Source organism: Corythoichthys intestinalis, chromosome 3, assembly GCF_030265065.1.
Source record: "Corythoichthys intestinalis isolate RoL2023-P3 chromosome 3, ASM3026506v1, whole genome shotgun sequence".
Taxonomy (NCBI): Eukaryota; Metazoa; Chordata; class Actinopteri; order Syngnathiformes; family Syngnathidae; genus Corythoichthys; species Corythoichthys intestinalis.
In genome coordinates this window covers 54,439,533-54,460,454 of record NC_080397.1, presented here as the reverse complement: position 1 = coordinate 54,460,454, position 20,922 = coordinate 54,439,533, and the positions used below count along the sequence as shown (strand labels likewise).

The window sequence follows — 20,922 nt, the reverse complement described above, 5'->3', positions numbered from 1 at the left end:
CGAAAGTGTCCTTTACATTTTATCCATATGTGACGACAGTCGCCTTTGTGAAAAGACGGAGAAACAGGAAACTTTTTTGAGAAAAGCTACAAAGGTAAAAGAGAAAGCCCCCAAAGCCAGTTACCTTGTTGCTGGACTTGTTGCTAAATCCAAAGTCCCACACTGTGGCAGAGACCTTAATACTACCTGCCTGCAAAGCTATTGTCAGCGAGCTGCTCGGCCCTGATGTGGTTAAAGACATTGCTAACGTCCCCCTGTCTAATAATTCTGAGCTTTTCAAGCCTAACTGCTATAAATAAAATAGAAACGGGGACTGAGAGCTGTTGATGAAGATTCCTGCCAGGATATCAGCTTTGGGTTCATCTAAACAGGCTCAAGTTTCACACTGAGTAAGTATAAATATTGAGGAACTACGGTATTTTATAAATAAATATACTGTACAGAAAGGAACATTTTTGGTTTGTGGTGTGCCGCGAGATTTTTTTCAATGTAGAAACATGAAAAGGTTGAAAAATACTGCCTTATTGTACCTCACAGTATCGTATTTTTTACTTTATTAATATGATGTGTTTTGGCCTCACTAAATGTGAAGTTGTTCAGTTTGACAGACAGCAAACAAGGCAGTTGTTTTTTGGAGCTTTTTTTTCCCTTTACGTTTGACAATTTGTAAAGCTGTAACACACATATGTGCACTTATGTTCAAAACGACACGCATTTTAACAATAAAACACTTGACACAAAACGACTGGTGTTCAAACATCCATCTACTCTGGTCAATATTTAAATTTAGTGGATTAAATTAGTCTAATTTGCCTAACAAAAGTCCGCTAGCTTAAATGCTACGAATGCTCATGGAAAATCGCTCACACGTAACTACACAAACTGTAGCTCTAAACTTAATTCCAAATGCATACACAAACATATATTAGCTGAAACAACTTACAGCCTGATGTGGGCCAAGCCAGAGCGCAGCTATCCTTTATCCATGTCAGACTTCCAGTCCAGTCGGACCCAACGCTGCCATCAGAGGCCAGTGTGTCCTGCATCATTAAACAAAATACAATACTTTTAAACTTTTTGGATAGTTATTATGAGATATATGGATACTTAAAGGGTGAATTTCGACTAATGCGGAAATTCGGTTTACGTCGCTAGCGTCGGAACGGAACTCATTCGAAACCCGGGGACTACCTGTATACTGTACAACTGCTGTGGGTGGTGTTCCATGCTTATGAAACATGAAAATGCTGTAATTCTTCTACCACAGACGCTGATGTTACCCTCCACCAACGAACCTGTGACAATCAGCGATCAGCTCCTCCCTCTCTCTGTACTTCTCCAAAGTCAAGCCCTGCAAAGCCTGCTCTCTGTACCTGCTGCCCTCAGTGTACTTCACAGTTTGGCCCAGAAATGCGTTCTGCTTTCCAGGTGAATCTGCTTAACTGTCATTCAACACAGTTTCGGTAAATGTGTGTTGATGGGACCTTTAAAGTGCCTGTGACAGCATTAAAAATCTTTAAAAAGCAATATTATGTGAATTACAATCATATTTTGAGACGATTCAACTATATACAACAATTTGGCAAAGCGCAGATGACGAGAAATAAGACTTAATCTGCTGTTTAGACACGCCTGTCTTTACGGCGCTCTAGCGTCCCTAGCTGGATGATGACATCGGCAGGGTCATGATTTCATCTGATTTATAATTCAGCCCATTGAGTGGCAAGATTCAGAACGAGGAAAATACGACAGACAGGAGCAAAATGTAATAATTGTTTGTATCTCTCCAATATTTTTACAGGATATTCTTTTTATCTAAGTATTTTTCCCCCAAATGGAAAATAAATTGTATGGTAATGACAAATAAGTCTTGTGCTAAAAAGAATATGTAATATTAAAAATGGATTTATTCAGTACGACAGGGCTAAATTACTGCATAATCGACAAAACTGCCAACTTCTCCCTCTCCCGAACTGTATTTTATGCCACCGGAGTTAGTCCGGCTTTTGTCATTTCCTTGCTTCGGGGACTGAGGAAAGAGCTTCGTTCTGCTGCAGCCACGACGGGCTGGCAGTGCTCGTCGCCAGGAATGAACGCTGAAAATAGCCCATTTTCGGTGAACAAACTGGCCAACATCTGAGCGGGGTCTGCTCGTGGCCAAGCCGAGGAAAGCGGAAAGCGCATTCATGGCGGGCACGCAAATAGGACCAAGCGGGCTGAATCGGCCACCCAAACCGGCCGACGTCGGAGCGGGGGTCTGCTCGTGGCCAAGCCGAGGAAAGCGCATTCTCGGCGGGCATGCCTTTATCGACCGGCGGCCATGGTGTGCGACAAGCCGCCGGTTGTCGGCTGTGTGTTGTCGGTGGACAAGGGAGTATTCTCACCCACAAAATGTAAGCCACCTCCTTATTAAAACGTTTGCCATGATCATAGTATTTGACATTACATAAAACACGTAGCTTACTCACCTCACAATGATCCCACAGTTGTCGGATTTGTTTTTTCCATTATTCACGGTGAACGGGAACTTTTTGAAACCCAAAAAGCCTCACACGCCTCTCCTTGGTGCAGCAACAAAAACCTGCAGCGCATTGGGCTGGCGTGATGCGAAAAATAAACGAAATAATCCGCAAAATCAGCTGAATCCGCAGTTGTTCTGCATACTGTAGTATTGGCTGTATACTGAAAATGATTATACCGCTGACGTCACAGTCACATTCTTTGTCAATCCAAGAAGTCACTCATTTTCATGGCGCCGGATTCAAAAAAATTGAAAAAATACTGTATATCGATCACTTCCACACACATCCAAGCGGTCCATTTTATTCAGGAGCATAAAATACCGCGTGAAATGTGAACTAAAAATGCTTTTTGCTGTCGTAGGCACTTTAAAATGGGATATTTTGGAATCATTTTGATTGTATGTTTCTCTTGGCTTTACCACTTCCATTACGTTTTCATCACATTCAAATTGATATATTCTGTGATTCTGTGTGCCCATTTCTCTGATTCTTTAGGGTGTCTGAAGGTGTGGAACATTATCTGGACCTGTTGGCTGCTATTCATTATGACGATAACGGAGTAAGAGGAAACAATTTTCACTGCAACACTATAAATATGGGGTTGAGTCTTCTGTTAGAGCAGATATTATCATTGCGGCTAAGCCCTTTTATGCAGGGTTTCTGCAAAGTTTTCAAAAGTTTTACAAAGTGATAGATCAAGATTGCTAAATTTAAAGCCATTAACCTAGCTGCAGTCCCTGACAAAAGTCTTGTCGCTTATCCATTTTGTTGAAACAATTGCTAATAACCTTACTTTTAATTATTCAATTGGTTTCAGAAATGGTTCATATGAAAGCTAAGACCCTCCCAAATGATGTTGAATATACAAAAATATATTTGTTCCACTGAAAAAAGATTTATCATTTAATGAAGACATAAAGGTCAAATTTTGGCGAGATAACATTTTTGTCGCCTACAGAAAGTAGTGTGAAAATTGAACAAAAATATACTTCAAATACAAAAATAAGTTACATAACATAAGGGAATTAAGCAGTGTTGTTAATCTTACTGAAAAAAAGTAATTAATTATAGTTACAAATTACTTCTCCCAAAAAGTAATTGCGTTAGTAACTCAATTACCTGAATGTAAGAGTAATTAGTTACTTGGCAAAGTAATTGGTGATAATTACTTTTTTTTTTTTTTCCCTCAAAAAAAAAAAAAAAAAAACATTGGCCACACTATGTGAAGTTTTTTGTGAGGTTTTTGGTACAATTGGCCCGAGCCCAATTCTTTACCCTAATTTACCCTTTACCCTGAATCAACTGTTAAAAGTTGTTAAAATTGCTTCCATTATTGCATTAGTTCCCTTCTCTCTACTTTCGACATATGAAAGTTTTAAAACTGTTTCATCATTTAAAGATAGATTCAAGTCAAGATTTTGCCGATTTAGTAGGAAGGTTCTCGACAACAGAGCCGTCCTAAAAAGCCTACTGCTTTAAGATGGCGGCTGTCTACTAACGCATTTAGTGCCATGTCTGTCATTTTGCATCTAGTTATATCTATATACAGTACATGTGATATCTACCATGTCTACCATATCTACCATAACATGCGGACGTAGTTTGTCGGCTATCAGCTACAACATGAATTATTGGAGCTACCTAGCATTGCGTTTGCTCGGCGTCACAACTTTCTTGCCTCCTCCTCGCTCCTGCTCTGCTCTGTCGTCTCGGTGAGTCCGTCTCCCTCAGACTTTTCGACCAATATAGTAACGCATAGTAACGCATGCCTTTCCGTCCTCAGTAACGGTAACGGCGTTGCCAAGATGAGAAAAGTAATTAATTAGATTACCCACTACTGAAAAAAATAACGCCGTTAGTAATGCCGTTATATTGTAACGCCGTTATTAACAACACTGGAATTAAGTAGTGGTGCTGTGAGATTCAAATTAACATTTTGTATGACTTCCATGGGCTTGAAGGACTGCATCCATGCGGTTTGGCAAGGATTCATACAATTTATTGATGACGTCATCAGGAACATCAAAGAAAGCAGTCTTGCATGCCTCCCAGAGTTCATCAATATTCTTGGGTATCGTTTTCCATCCTTCCCCTTTCATCCTAGTAGTTTCCACAGTCACCGCAAATATTGCAGGAGACCTACTGGTGCCCGCATGGATCCAAGATTCACTCATAAAACAGTGAAGTTTGGTGGTGGCAAAATCATGGTCTGGGGTTATATCCAGTATGGGGGTGTGCGAGAGGTCTGCAGGGTGGAAGGCAACATAAATAGTCTGAAATATCAACAAATCATAGCTGCCTCTTACATTCCTAACCATAAAAAGGGACAAATTCTGCAGCAGGATGGTGCTCCATCGCATACTTCAATCTCTACCTCAAAGTTCCTCAAAGCAAAGAAGATCAAGATCCTCCAGGACTGGCCAGCCGACTCACCAGACATGAACATCATTGAGCATGTCTGGGGTAGGATGAAAGAGGAAGCATGGAAGACGAAACCCAAGAATGTTGATGAACTCTGGGAGGCATGCAAGACTTCATCAATAAATTGTACGAATCCTTGCCGAACCGCATGGATGCAGTCCTTCAAGCCCATGGAAGTCATACAAAATTTGGATCTCTCAGCATCCCTACTTAATTCGCTTATATTATGTAACATTTTTGTATTTTAAGTACATTTTTTGCTCAATTTTCACACTACTTTCTGTAGGCGACAAAACTTTTGTCTTGCCAAAATTTGACCTTCATGTCTTTATTAAATGATAAATCTTTTTTCAGTGAAACATTTTTGTACACTCAACATCATTTGGGAGGATCTTAGCTTTCATATGAACCATTTCTGAAACCAATTGAATAATTAAAAGTAAGGTTATTAGCAATTGTTTCAACAAAATGGATAAGCGACAAGACTTTTGTCAGGGACTGCAGCTAGGTTAATGGCTTTAAATTTAGCGATCTTGATCTATCACTTTGTAAAACTTTTAAAAACTTTGCAGAAACCCTGCATAAAAGGGCTTAGCCGCAATGATCATATCTGCTCCAACAGAAGACTCAACCCCATATTTATAGCTTTCATATGAGCCATTTCTGAAACCAATTGAATAATTAAAAGTCAGGTTATTAGCAATTGCTTCTACAAAATGGATAAGCGGCAAGACTTTTGTCAGGGACTGTATATTGACAGACGTTAGGCTGCTATAGACCCTACTCACCTACGTCACAAAATGACGTGTCGCTGTATCCGGCCGCCATATTGTCCATCATTTTTTAGCCCTATTCTCAATGGTTTCAATTAGTCGTGCAATTTATAGAGCAATTCATGGAAGCTCCGGTGTTATCTGACGCTGTAAACTCATTGGATGCGTTGCATAAAAGGCGTTATGTGGAAAAGCTTCAGTTTATCCATTCGCCAGATCCATATTTGATCCCTAAATCGATGTTTTTCGACCCGCTGTCTCCGCCGTCTCTGCCTGACATTGCTACCCTGATATTTACAACTATCTTGTCCACACAAAATCAGCCTATTCTCACGAAAGTTTGAAAAACTTTAAGAGCTTGGAGGCTTATAAATACTTTGTTGCTGGTTGGGGGAAACAGGTCCTCGTCCACGAAAATTCGGCAGGAATCTATCTTGTGCTCGGGAAGGTGAGTTACGAAATTTTCAATTCAAAATCTTTTGTTCTTGCTAACATCCACTCTCAAGTCTAATGTATTTCATGTCATTTGTCAATGGAGCTAGGGCTTTTAATGTTTATATGGTTTAGCGATAACACTCTCACTACATACATATATAATATGTAATAAATATGAAGTGCGATAGCACTACTCCAGATTGTCCCTAGTTGAATTTATTTTTTGGCTTTTGACCTCAATAGTGAAATTGTAAATTAATTGTATGACAACTGTCTTATTATCCCCTTATAATTATATATTTTCAGGTAGTTCATTCACAACGTCCGAGTGTATGTTGTCGGCGATTAGCCTACAAATGATCTTAATTGTGGTTGTCAGCCCAAAACCCTCTAAATATATATTAAATGCATCTTACCAGATATAAAATGACTACTACATAATCTGTGGTAATTGTTTGGAGCCCAGTTTTCTCGTCGAATTGCAGCAGCCCATCTCGGTCTCCTCTCCGGGTCTCTCGGAATCCGGTAGAACTTCAAGTCTCTCCGTCTATCTTCTCTGTTATTGCAACCGACCGCCACACACGCCTTCACCATTTTGATTATTAATGTTAACGAGCAGAAAAACACGCCATAATAGGAGGAATTTACGTAGCGGTAATGCATCAACAGTGACGAGTTGACGGACAATATGGCGCGGGGGCGTGGTTTTGACGTCATGTGAGTAGGGTCTATAGGTGTGCAAACACCCCAGTAATGGCGGCCAACCACTAGATTGAGACGTACACAAATCTCGGATTAGTCAGTAGAGTAGACAGGCATATTAATGTGTCAAGAGGCACAGGCCAAATCGCGGTCCTTAACAATGTCGTAGCAAATGTGCTACGGACCGGTCCCCAGCCCGATGGTTGAGGATCACTGCTATATAGCACAATTTATGTGGTGTGTTTTTTCATTCACAAAGTAAAATGAATGTAAAATATCTGGTGAACGCCTGTGAATCTATAAATGTTTTGTGCCTAGTGTGGTTCATTGTCAAACCTCCAGCTCTCTCCCTGTGTCTCAGGTATGTTCCCAGGACTCTCACCTCCCCCGTTTACCTGAACTTCACCTGGAGGCTGGCACGTCCTTGCTCATGGCCGAGCGGCCTGTTGACTGCATAACCTTGTGTGACGAAGTCATCACCACGACGGCAGAGCTGCTGCCAGAGCATGTGGTGCTGGAAGAGCCAGGGGAAGAAGTTGAGGCACAAACTAAATCCACTGAGGGCGAACAGGATCATGCGGCGATACTGTTTTGGACTAGCGCGGCGCACCTCCTTCAGGGTCACTGCTACTGTCACCTGCAGAACTGGAAGCAAGCTGTGGTTCACTACACTGAGTATGTAAGGATAGGCTTACTGCATCTCTTTATTTGATCTACCTGAGATTTTATTGTGCTTTATAGATGTATCAACCTGCTAGTGAAGGTGCAATTCAAAGAGAAAGGCAAGTATTTTCCAGCTAGAGCTTCACACAAAAATGTCTTTGGAGTGGAAACGGCTTCATGTACAGGATACTTACAGGTGGCCAACCTCAAGTCCCCACTTCAGACATGGTTAATGAGAAAAGGAAAGATCTTCAGATCCTACAGCGAATGAAGGGGCTCTCATTTGCCGGGAGGGGCATCGCTTTCGCCCAGATGGACCATCTTCGACAGTCACTGAGAGACCTTCAGCTAAGCTTGCAGGCTTATCCAGGTGTGAAAAGCTTGATTTGGTCAATAGCACATAATTATTAATTGCACAAGGAAGATTTGTACTGATTCTGGTCCCTGGGACATTTGGGATTAACACCACAACTTTACACTGTAAATTGGATCTTTCCCTGTGTAGAGTGTGTGGGTGCAGGGCTGTGGTGTGGAGAGGTGCTGTGGAGGCTCGATAGGAAACAAGAGGCGGCTGTCATTTGGGAGAAAACCTGGAACATGAGCACCGACTTAGCAAAGTAAGACCCTTTAGTGCTTTTAAAGGGAATCACGGACAGAAAGACTTATAGTTCTTAAAAGATAAATTTAAAGAGCTTACGACAGGAGAAAAAAAGTCTTAAAAAGCATTATTATGTGAATTAGAATCATATTTTGAGACTATTTGACTATATACAACAATTTAGCAAAGCGCAGATGACGAGAAATTAGTCTTTTAATCAGCCGGTTAGCCACGCCTACCGTTATAGGGCTCGAGCGTCCCCAGCAGGTGGATGACGTCAGCGGGAGACTGGGCTCATCGGTTTTACTATTCAGCCCATTGAGGGGGAATTATTCAGAGCGAGGCAAACGCGACGAAGAGAGCCGCAAAATGTCATTGTTTCAGTCTCTCTACTCCAATATTTTTACAGGATATTCTTTTTATCCAAGTATTTTCCCAAATAGCTAAATAAATGGCTTGAGAAGGACCAGTCAGCCCGTTGAGGGGGAACTATTCACAACAAGCAAAACGCGACGAAGAGAGCTGCAAAATGTCATTGTTTCTGTCTCTTTACTTCAATATTTTTACAGGATATTCTTCTTATCCAAGTATTTTCCCAAATTGCTAAATAAATGGCATGGTCAGGACAAATAACAGTCTTGTGCTCAATGGAATATGAAATATTAAAAATGCACTTATTCAGGACGACATGGCAAAATTACTCCATAATGGTCAAAACTGTCCACTTCACCTTTACTGTCGCACCTCCCGAACGGTATTTTATGACACCTAAATCGGACATATGTCATTTCCCTTCCCCGGCTTTGGAGAATGTAAACAAACCAAGAGGCGTGACAGCTAGCCGACATGCTAACCCGAACCGAGTGATATTTCAAAGTCTTCGAAGCGGAAAATCACACATAAGTAGCCCGGATTATTTGACATGACGACTGGGTTGTCGATTGTCTTCGCGGATTGGCAAACCGCCCGGCAGAGAGCAATTTACAGTTCGTTCCCTGGAGGAGGGTGGCTGCAGCTGTTGTGCAGCTAATGTGCACGAAGAGAGCTTTTTACATGCCTATCAATGATCAAATGTAAATAGTCCTTTATTTAAAGAAAGTTTGTAGTGTTTACTTTGTAATCTCTGTATTAATATTTGACATAATACAAAACAAGATGTTTACTCACTTCCTCGTAAGTCCAATGGTCCCACTGTAATAGGGCCTGTTTTGGCCAATATCCACGGTGAATGGGAACTTTTTGAAACTCCAAAAAGGCGCACTCGCCTCTCCCTCTTAAAGCAAGATTTTTTTGCAGCCGTTTGGCTGGCGTGATGCGAAAAATAAACGTATTAATCCGCAAAATCAGTTGAATCCTTAGTCCTCATACACAACAGTAGGCTATATAGCAGACATGTCCAAAGTCCGACCCGGGGGCCAAATGCGGCCCGTGGTCAAATTTCATCCGGCCCCCAGCCTTTGTCATAAAATCAATAACGTCTGGCCCGTGCAGTCTTAAGAAATTGGTCAGCAGTACTGCAACCAGCATATGAAGTAGCTTACACACGAAATGATGCTCCTCATTTACCCACTAAAAGGCAGCAGCACTTTAACCCTTTATTGCCAAATGTATCACATTTGATACAGCTAAAATTTCATGATTTTGAGACTAATTTAGAATTTTGACATTTCTTTTTGACAAAAGAAAATGATGGATGCAAGTCAACACATGCATCTGCAGGTTCCATGAGAAAAAAACATGATTTAGCATGGCTTATAGATATTAGAGCGCTTATTACACATATACATTTTCTTTTTACAAATTTGAAAAATGGGTTTCATTAGGACCTTATTTTTCAAATTTTGGGATTCTCTGATAATTGCTTCGTGTTGCAGGTATTTAAGGGCTAAGCAACATTACTCCGTGTGACCCATTACTTCCATTTTCTAAAATGGCGACAATCAAAAAAAAAAAAAAAAGTTGGCTGTGATGGCCGAAGCTTCAAGGATAGGTGGAAATTGGACTATTTTTTCACTAAAATACGGAACAAATGTGTCTTGCATCATTTGCAAAGAGACAGTCGCTGTTTTTAAAGATTTCAATGTGAGGCGGTATTACCAAACAAGACATGCTGACATGTACGACAAGATTACAAGGAAGAAATTGAAATTGAAGAAATTGAAGCAACTTGAAGCTAGTTTAATTTCACAGCAGTAGGATTTCGCAAGAGCCCGAGAGTCGAAAGAGAACGCCACAAAGACTAGTTGCGAGATTGTTGAAATTATTTATTAAAAAAATAATAAAGCAAATGTGACACACTGAATGGTTTGCTAAATTTTGCCTAAATATATTGTTCTATGTAAAGGACGTCACCCAAGGTCGGCCCCCACACATTTTTACCACGCCAAATCTGGCCCCTTTTGCAAAAGGTTTGGACACCCCTGCTGTATAGTGAAGAGGAGTCCTTCTCCCGTACACGTCACAGCACCCTCCTCCTCAATGCAAGACCGAAGCCGGAAGTCAATCATTTTCATGGCGTGGGATTCAAAAAACTAAATAAATATAGTAGAGCTGAAACGAATACTCGAGTAACTCGAGTTTAAAAACTGATCCGAGTAAATTTATTCAGCTCGAGTAATCGTTTATTTTGACAGCTCTAAGCATCACGTTTTGCTCGGACTACTTTTAATGCGGGACAACGCGCTGATGTCACGTGCGTAGAGGAAGAAGCAAAAAAAAAAAAAAAAATTTACTGCAGCCGAGGGCCGCTACAAACGACGCCGACATTGCTAAATACTAGCCCGCACGATGCTACGTTGGTAGCAGGTAGCGTCTGATGAGTCTCATAGAGATCACAAGTATGTTGAACTACATACGAAAGGACAGTCTCGGCCACGTCTGGGCAGCGTTAGTAAACAGCCGCCATCTTAAAGCAGTAGCGCGCTAAGCGCTAATAAAGAGCGCTAAGCGCTAATAAATAAGATTAACGTTACTGTCACTAGCTCAATTACCGTTAGCCATGCGGAGGGCTAAGTTTCTATTAATTATGACCACTTTCGATGCATGGCTAACGTGTCTTACATACAGGCTTTAACATAACAGCGTTGTGGAGTGATGAGGGTGTAAAATAAAAACTCAATAATGCTAACTTTCAGTTTTAGCTCAGTAGTCATTGCTGGATAAAACACCAAGTAGCACTGGTCCCTAATGTGCTCCAATACAGCCTGTATCATACATTTATTTTGAACACTGCAAAAACTCAAAATCCTTTTATCAGGACTTGCAGTTTAGACTAACTTAAAACTTAACTAGAACTTAAAAATGGCTTGACACAAATAGAAATTCAATTGAAACACGTGGGAAAAAATCCTAATTTTTAAGTGATGTGTGTTATCAAGCGTAACGGCATTTTATATATATATATATATATATTTTTTTTTTAAATAAGATCTAAAGGTTTTTTGAGTGAAAGCAGTGAATTAGTCTTTTTTCCATTCTAGTTACATCTGAGATGCAATTGTTGGCTGTTTTCAACAATATACATCGAAAATAAAGACATTGATTGACTGAAAATGGTTCAAGATTAGATGAAATGTCTTGTTTTCTCATGTATATTTATAATTGCTCTTCACCTAAAAATATGTTTTATCTGATTACTCGATTAATCGATAGAATTTTCAGTCGATTACTCGATTACTAAAACATTCGATAGCTGCAGCCCTAAAATATAGCGATCGCTTCCACCCACATCCAAGCGGTCCATATCATTCAGGAGCATAAATTACCGCGTTTATTATGAAATAAACATGCTTTTTCGTTTCACATGCACTTTAAGTAAGTTATAATAACTTGATACTCAAACCCCTCTTAATGTTTTAATTTTTATAAAATTTGGAAAATTAGTTTAACTATGGGTCGCAATCATTGTTGAAGACTCACATGCGTTGTTTGTCTGTGCAGTAAAACCTGAAAAGGAAACACAACTGAAAAGAAAGTGCGGCTGGCTTGACCACTGAATTAGAAAACATGGCTCACTTCAGACAGCAAGCAGACAACAATGACATAGGGATTGCGTAAAAGGGTTTATTGAACACACAGAAAACACGTGATCGCAAAAAGGGAGCGTCAAAAAGGGTCCGTGACAGTAGGTCGGGCTCAATAATTTTTTATTAAAAAAACCCGGAGGAAGACCGCGGCGAGAGGCAAACAAACAAACAAACAAAAAACAGGGCAATGATGCAACTAGCAACAAATATACATGCTGTCAAATGGCAGCAAGTCAATATCCCGGCAAGCCGCCTAGGATCGGTTAAAAGACACTGCTGATGAGCTGGAATTTGATGCAGGTACGACATTGGGAACTCATCCCACAGCTCTGTAACAAAGCAATCTGACCAGCAGCAGGACGTGATCATGCTAGTTGTCATACTAGCTTCTCTTGCTAGCTAGCACAGCTATTCTGCCAGTCCAGGACAACGGCGTCATCACTCCCAGTGTATATTGCGTGCACGTAAAACATGGTGCCCTCTGCTAGTCAAAACACTAAATATTATAGATTTTTAGATGAACGGCAATAATACAGTGCCTTGCAAAAGTATTCGGCCCCCTTGAACCTTGCAACCTTTTACCACATTTCAGGCTTCAAACATAAAGATATAAAATTTTAATTTTTTGTCAAGAATCAACAACAAGTGGGACACAATCGTGAAGTGGAACAAAATTTATTGGATAATTTCAACTTTTTTAACAAATAAAAAACTGAAAAGTGGGGCGTGCAATATTATTCGGCCCCCTTGCGTTAATACTTTGTAGCGCCACCTTTTGCTCCAATTACAGCTGCAAGTCGCTTGGGGTATGTTTCTATCAGTTTTGCACATCGAGAGACTGACATTCTTGCCCATTCTTCCTTGCAAAACAGCTCGAGCTCAGTGGGGTTGGATGGAGAGTGTTTGTGAACAGCAGTCTTCAGCTCTTTCCACAGCTTCTCGATTGGATTCAGGTCTGGACTTTGACTTGGCCATTCTAACACCTGGATACGTTTATTTTTGAACCATTCCATTGTAGATTTGGCTTTATTTTTTGGATCATTGTCTTGTTGGAAGATAAATCTCTGTCCCAGTCTCAGGTCTTGTGCAGATACCAACAGGTTTTCTTCCAGAATGTTCCTGTATTTGGCTGCATCCATCTTCCCGTCAATTTTAACCATCTTCCCTGTCCCCGCTGAAGAAAAGCAGGCCCAAACCATGATGCTGCCACCACCATGTTTGACATTGGGGATGGTGTGTTCAGGGTGATGAGCTATGTATCATATCGTTTTGCGTTGTGGCCAAAAAGTTCAATTTTGGTTTCATCTGACCAGAGCACCTTCTTCCACATGTTTGGTGTGTCTCCCAGGTGGCTTGTGGCAAACTTTAAACAAGACTTTTTATGGATATCTTTGAGAAATGGCTTTCTTCTTGCCACTCTTCCATAAAGGCCAGATTTGTGCAGTGTACGACTGATTGTTGTCCTATGGACAGACTCTCCCACCTCAGCTGTAGATCTCTGCAGTTCATCCAGAGTGATCATGGGCCTCTTGGCTGCATCTCTGATCAGTTTTCTCCTTGTCTGAGAAGAAAGTTTGGAAGGACGGCCAGGTCTTGGTAGATTTGCAGTGGTCTGATGCTCCTTCCATTTCAATATGATGGCTTGCACAGTGCTCCTTGAGATGTTTAAAGCTTGGGAAATCTTTTTGTATCCAAATCTGGCTTTAAACTTCTCCACAACAGTATCTCGGACCTGCCTGGTGTGTTCCTTGGTTTTCATAATGCTCTCTGCACTTTAAACAGAACCCTGAGACTATCACAGAGCAGGTGCATTTATACGGAGACTTGATTACACACATGGGATTCTATTTATCATCATCGGTCATTTAGGACAACATTGGATCATTCAGAGATCCTCACTGAACTTCTGGAGTGAGTTTGCTGCACTGAAAGTAAAGGGGCCGAATAATATTGCACGCCCCACTTTTCAGTTTTTTATTTGTTAAAAAAGTTTAAATAATCCAATAAATGTTGTTCCACTTCACGATTGTGTCCCACTTGTTGTTGATTCTTGACAAAAAAATTAAATTTCATATCTTTATGTTTGACGCCTGAAATGTGGCGAAAGGTTGCAAGATTCAAGGAGGCCGAATACTTTTGCAAGGCACTGTATGTGTTTCTAATCACATATTTTATTAAAACACAACAATTGTGGCTTATTAAAGCCTACAAGTCTTTTAGTCCAAGGTTTCCTTTAAGCCTTTTGAGACAAAGATGTGCGCATGATGTTACATAATACATATTAGTGTTATTGTTTACAAAACGAATAGTTAGTCCCCGGGTTACGATGTACCCGACTTACGTTATTTCGACTTAACGACGCCGGAGTCTAGTCTGCTATTTTGTCTCGAGTCATTCAAATTTTTTTTTTTAATGTTGACTTTTGTTTTGTGATGCATGCTTTTATTTTGGCGCAGAGCAGGTAGCATTTCCGCACACGAGTAAGAGCGCATGTACGCACAAAGAAGAACGCACGTGCACACACGAGGTAGAGCGCATTTACATCCACGAAGAAGTGGGCGAGAGACGAGTGAGAGAGAGATTGTATAGTTTATAGCTGCAAGCCTGCGCGCACATTTGTTGCTTGTGAAGCATCCACAGAATTCTATGACACCTTTTTTACTGTTTATTTTGCGTTTTCAATTGTCGAATAGTTGGCGAGTTTGTGATTGGTTTTTGATCATGTGCAGACGCTAACTGATACATGCTAATTTGTGTGGATTCTTATTGCTGTATCAGCAGCTAGTTATAAACGCAAATTTGAACTGCTGTTATTGAAGATGAAACTGATTTAATTTTGTTCGTTCTGCAAGTATTGATGTGGTGAGCAGCTGAATAAAGTCAGCAAACCACACGGACATCTTACATCGTCATTTCGGAGCTTAGCTCGCTGTCTAGCTAGGACTTAGCTCAAACGTATTAGCGAGGACAGTAGAAAGATGTACAATGTTTTTTGTAGGGCTGTCAAACGATTAAAATTTTTAATCGAGTTAATTACAGCTTAAAAATTAATTAATCGTAACTAATCACAATTCAAACCATCTCTAAAATATGCCATATTTTCTGTAAATTATTGTTGGAATGGAAAGATAAGACACAAGACTGATATATACATTCAACATACGATACATAAGTACTATATTTGTTTATTATAACAATAAATCAACAAGATGGCATTTACATTATTAACATTCTGTTAAAGCGATCCATGGATAGAAAGACTTGCAGTTCTTAAAAGATAAATGTTAGTACAAGTTATAGAAATTTTATATTAAAACCCCTCTTAATGTTTTCGTTTTAATAAAATATGTAAAATTTTCAATCAAAAAATAAACTAGTAGCTCGCCGTTGTTGATGTCAATAATTACACAATTCTCATGGTGCTGAAATCCATAAAATCAGTCGCACCCAAGCGCCAGCAGAGGGCGAAAAAACACCAAAAAACACAACAAGTGGACATTACACTGTGCTGTCATTTGAATCTGTTTGAGCAGGGCATGTGCGTTAAATGTAGTGCTGCCACGATTAATCGATTAACTCGAGTATTCGATTAGAAAAACATATTCGAATTAAATTTTGTTGCTTCGAGTATTCGTTTAATTAAAGTGGCGTTGTATTGGTTTATTTTGAAAGTGTTTGCATGTAGTTTTATTGATTTGGGTGGTAACAATGAATATGATGTAACTCATTTCTCATGGCGGAAACCAGCTGCTCCCTGTTTAGACCAACATTAGCCAAGTATTTGTTGAGCTGATGTTTTTTAATGCATTCATGATTATGTTTATAGTTATATTTAACCTTTTTTTGTGGGAATATGTGTCTGAACCATTTGTTGAGAGCATTGTTAAAAAAAAAAAAAAAAAAACTTTTGCATTTTATAGCATTTAGTCTAGCGGACTTTTTCTGTGTAAGTTTGCCAATTCTTTTGTTGTACATAGATCCTCATTCAAAAAAAAAAAAAAAAAATGTCATACGTTTTTATGCTCACCTCGGGTATTTTAATTTTTCATGTTCCTTATCTGATTACTCGATTATTCGAACTAACTAGTCCACCGATTAATCGACTAGTAAAATATTTGATAGCTGCAGCCTTAGTTAAATGCGTCAAATATTTTAACATGATTAATTTAAAAAGTAATTACATCCCATTAACGCGATAATTTTGACAGCCCTAGTTTTTGGATAGTTATTTTGAGACTTAGATGTACTTAAAGGGGTAATTGGTGGAAATTTGGGTTACGTCGCTAGCGTAGGAACGAAATTCGTGCGTAATGGGGGAACTACCAGTATGTTTTTTGCAGTATACCAAAATTTGCTTCACACTTAAGCTACCTTTTCTGTGTTTTGGTTTTGAAGGAACACTCCTCTATATTTGTGGGAACCCCAATTTGGATCCGTGCTGGACTCTGCAGAACTTCGGCTCAGAATACGTGACCTTGATCCCAACTAGCTCACCTTGAACCGGGAATAACAATGTCCTTGCAAATTTTGTCAAATGTTGAATGAAGGAAAAAGTGTTCACTTATGTGCATAAATACTAACTTACAAGGTGGATTCATGATTCTATAACTTTTTTTCTTTTAATTGTTCACTGCTTGGACATATCCCAATAAAAGCAACATGTTTTTTTCTTTGCTTTTTTTAATGGGCATGTGCACTAAACAAGGAAAGCACTTGTTTCTTGTGCCTGTTAGAATATAATTGTATAAGCTACATTTAGGTAAGAACACAATATAATCGCTGCTTTTTTTTTTTGGTGTGTCGCTAGGAGACGCGGAAATGCGAAACCTTTGTTTATTGAATGCAAACTCACTGTAGAATGAAGGAGGGCTTTCAGGAATGCCAAGTAGTTTAATTGTTGACAAGGTGACTTCACTTTTTAATTGAGGCACATTGACTATTAATGTTTCTGTTTTGTTCTGTTTTTAATGTACGTTGTTGTTGATCGTGTTGTTGGTTAACTGTAAGTGAACAGAAAAATTAAAAACCTTAAAAAAAATTAAAACTTCATGTGAATTTCTTAACGCATTATACGGCACTCATTGGCTGTCGTTGACAGTAGGGTTGTTCCGATCATGTTTTTTTGCTCTTGATTCGATCGTTTTAGTTTGAGTATCTGCCGATCCCGATTGCTTTTTTTTGCTCCCGATTCAATTCCAATCATTCCCGATAATTTTTCTTGATCATATACATTTTGGCAATGCATTAAGAAAAAAATGAATAAAACTCGGACGAATATATACATTCAACATACAGTACATAAGTACTGTATTTGTTTATTATGACAATAAATCCTCAAGATGGCATTTACATTATTGACATTCTTTCTGTGAGAGGGATCCACGGATAGAAAGACTTGTGACTTTGTATATTGTGACTAAATATTGACATCTAGTGTATTTGTTGAGCTTTCAGTAAATGATACTGTGGCCATGCCCAAATGCATGATGGGTGGATGTAACACGCCTTTAGCAACCATGACTGTGCGTAGTGCTACCAATGGATATATCTTCTCTGCGTTGGGAAATAACATAGGGTGTTAAGAAAAAGATCAATTGCTACCTTGCTTCCCCACATTGCTTCCCACGATATTTCTAATCGTAGGGAGAGGGATTGTAAGGCTTTAGCCAATTAAAAAAAGGCTCCTAAGGCTGCCAAAATTCACTCTACTCATTATACGCTGCCTTTTAGCTCTCTATATAGGTAAAACGGTGCCATTACAGATTGTGCGTGGCAATGCGTGAGTGGGTCGTGCAGCGCATGCATTAATTGCATTAAATATTTTAACGTTTTTTTTTAAATTAATTACCACCGTTATCGGGATAAATTTGATAACCCTTTCTTAAGCCTAAACTAAAGACTCTGAATGAGTCTAAGATATTATGTCTGTAACGTTAAATACAATTAGAAAACAATTTAATTAAAACATATATATATTTTAAAAAGGAATGTCTGATATTTTTTTGCCGATTCCGATACTTTGAAAATGACGTGATCGGACCCGATCGATCGGCATCCCGATCGATAGGGACATCTCTAGTTGACAGCCCTAGGCGTCTAATCCACATTGACTGGGAGACACTGAGGGAGCTGCAGCACCCCCTGGTGTTGGGGAGAAAAAGGGCTTTGGTAGATTTTTGTTACGAAAACTAGTCATATTGAAACAATAGCACATTTAACTTTGGGGATTAAATATTCTGTATCTGGCGGACAACAGACAAGTCTGAAAGAGCATTTTTGGCTCTTGCACCCCTCTTTAAAATAAACTGCTGTATTTTAGGCCAAAAGAACTGTTGTGTTTGATAGAGCAATATATTTATATGCTGCCATATCAGATTCATGGCGTATTAAGGCCCCAAACTATTTTTAATTTGTCCGTTTTACCCTGGAAACCCCCGTTTACAGATGTCGCACAACCGCTTTTGTTTCAACACAGCCATAAAAAGAATTATGTTTTTTATCTGAAATGTCTATCATTTTTGGCTTAGAATCATTAATTGATGTCTAATATTTAGTTTAAAAAAAAAAAAAGACTTCATAAAATTATTCACTCGCATATTTTAGACTTTTAAACAAATTACATGACAATGAAAAAAATGTGTTAATAGGTCACGGATATCTACCTCATAACTATTGCTTAATTGTATTTTTTTCTGTTACTGTCGCATTTTCCCTGATATTTTAAATGATAAATAATCGATCCAAACAAAGAAAAATTGAAGAAGAAAAAAAAAACGTTTAAAAGGGTAAATATATGAAAAAGAACATCTCGACCACTCCTTGATGTCTACGATTTCTGCATTGCGACCCCGGTTATATTATCGTGTTTCACCCAAAAAGTCCAGCTGTGGCCATTCACACCTGTGTCTTGATAATCGGTGAGACATGCTACATGGAGGTTTTGGATCGAAACAAGGTAAGTACGCGATAATATCTCGTTAAAATCTTGGTGTCTTTAATTATTCTCTTATGCTCTCACCTCCAGTTAGGGTTTAGGGGTTAAAAATAATAATAATAATAAATATATATATTTTTTAATGCCCTCCTGTTAAAAATGTTGCTTCCCCCAGAAAATTGAGATTTCAAGCTGCCCAATGATGTATCACACATGCATATTCGACAATTTTGAAATTTGGCCAAATTGGAGTATAAGAGAGGAACTTCAAGTCACTCGAGTGTTTTCTGCCATGTTTTTTTGTTGTTGTTGTTGAAATGATAACACCACCTGACACATTGCTTGCTACCGGGTCACATTGAATAAGGTGCTATTCAAACAGAAAATTCAACTATTGACAGAGGAGATGCCAAGATGGCACAAAAACGAATTTGCAGTTTTTTTCTTTTCTAAAGCAGCGACGTTTTCTAAAATTCAATTCGAGGTGGAAAAATGAAAATGATTGTCCTTTGTTGCCTTCAAATAGGTAAGACGTGCTTGCATTGTAGCAATATGATTGTTGCTGTTGAGCTGCCGCCGTGTAGAGCGCTGTTGGATATGCTATTTATTTGAGGGTTGTGAAAAGGGTGTGAAATCGAGGCTTATTGGCACTTTTAGTTCAAATGTGTTCGTGTGTCATTGCGCCATTGCGTTACGGGGATGTGCATTATAATCCACGAGCTCTTTTCTTTTTAAAACAAAAACTTCAACATGCTGTAGGTAAAATAGAACGCCGTCTGTGTAGTAGCCTAGAAGGAGTATGTTAACTAACCAGTATGCGTGTCTACTGCCAATGTGTGCGTCTTGTATGGAGAAAACGCGCAAGCATGACAAATTTGGAGTGAAGTGGCTGTTTCTGGATGGGGAAAACTAAAAAAAAAAAAGATCCTTAGCACCCCTTTACGTGAGTGACTTCCAGCGCCCCTGGAGAGACGATGGCAGTGAATGACTCCTGTCAACCCATTCTGTTAAAATAAATGAGACGTTGTCAAAGACGGGCAATGAGTTGAATCGTATTTTTTTTTAAAATCTAATTTAGAGATATTGAGGCCATAACCAGAGAGTATTTTTGTTTTTGTTAACATTTTTTCCATTTACAGTGACCCCTCGGTACTTCGTGCTTTAAACTTTGTGCCCTAAGTCCATCGCAGATTTTTTTTTTTCCAATTAAATAAGTATTTTATAGAGCTGTCTTGATCAGATCATGTAGTGGAGTTGCTTATTAAAGTTAATGATTGACAGACGTTAAGGTTTGACCTTGCCAGAGATGCTTGTAAGCTGAAACTTCAAAGCGTCGCATGCGTCAATCATCGTTTAACTTGTTAAACAGTTGCTGTGGCAACTCTTTGTGTGCTTGAGCTGATTTGAGTGGACTGACTCAATGAAGCATTTAATAAAACCATTTTTCTACTCGTTTAAAAACAATTTGGTGGGACAGTAACATGTTTAAAATTTATCATACTTATTACATTTAAAGTGCTTAAAAACCTTAAGGTATGTATGTATATATAAAGGTTTTTTTTTTAATTATACTTTGAGGGAAAAAAAGGGGAAAAAACATGTTTTATATGTAATTAAATCTTAATCTGAATAAATACATTAAACACACACAAAAAAATGTTTTTTTGGTGGGGGGGACGCTACTTCGCGGTTTTTCACTTATCACGGCGGGTTCCGGTCCCCATTACCCGCGAAAACCGAGGGATCACTATAATTGCATTTATTCGTAAGAAGATATATAAGTTCTAGCGTGATGTGGACATTACAATTCAGGTCATGCAGGCCAGTCAAAATGTGATAGCCACGTGTG

At 39.1% G+C, this 20,922-nt stretch overlaps 1 protein-coding gene across 3 annotated transcripts in view; it reads left to right on the top strand.

Moving 5' to 3' along the window:
• Window positions 1–16,806, top strand: part of fancg (FA complementation group G) — a 41,320-nt gene extending 24,514 nt beyond the window's left edge. For all 3 annotated transcript variants that reach the window (XM_057832986.1, XM_057832987.1, XM_057832988.1), the window contains 7 exons: window positions 1,268–1,428; window positions 3,018–3,081; window positions 7,215–7,528; window positions 7,595–7,635; window positions 7,713–7,886; window positions 8,022–8,133; window positions 16,535–16,806. In XM_057832986.1, coding sequence (XP_057688969.1) covers window positions 1,268–1,428; window positions 3,018–3,081; window positions 7,215–7,528; window positions 7,595–7,635; window positions 7,713–7,886; window positions 8,022–8,133; window positions 16,535–16,628 — 960 coding nt within the window. In that variant the 3' untranslated portion in view covers window positions 16,629–16,806. The remainder of the gene's footprint in view (window positions 1–1,267; window positions 1,429–3,017; window positions 3,082–7,214; window positions 7,529–7,594; window positions 7,636–7,712; window positions 7,887–8,021; window positions 8,134–16,534) is intronic.
• The last annotated feature ends 4,116 nt before the right edge of the window (window positions 16,807–20,922 follow it).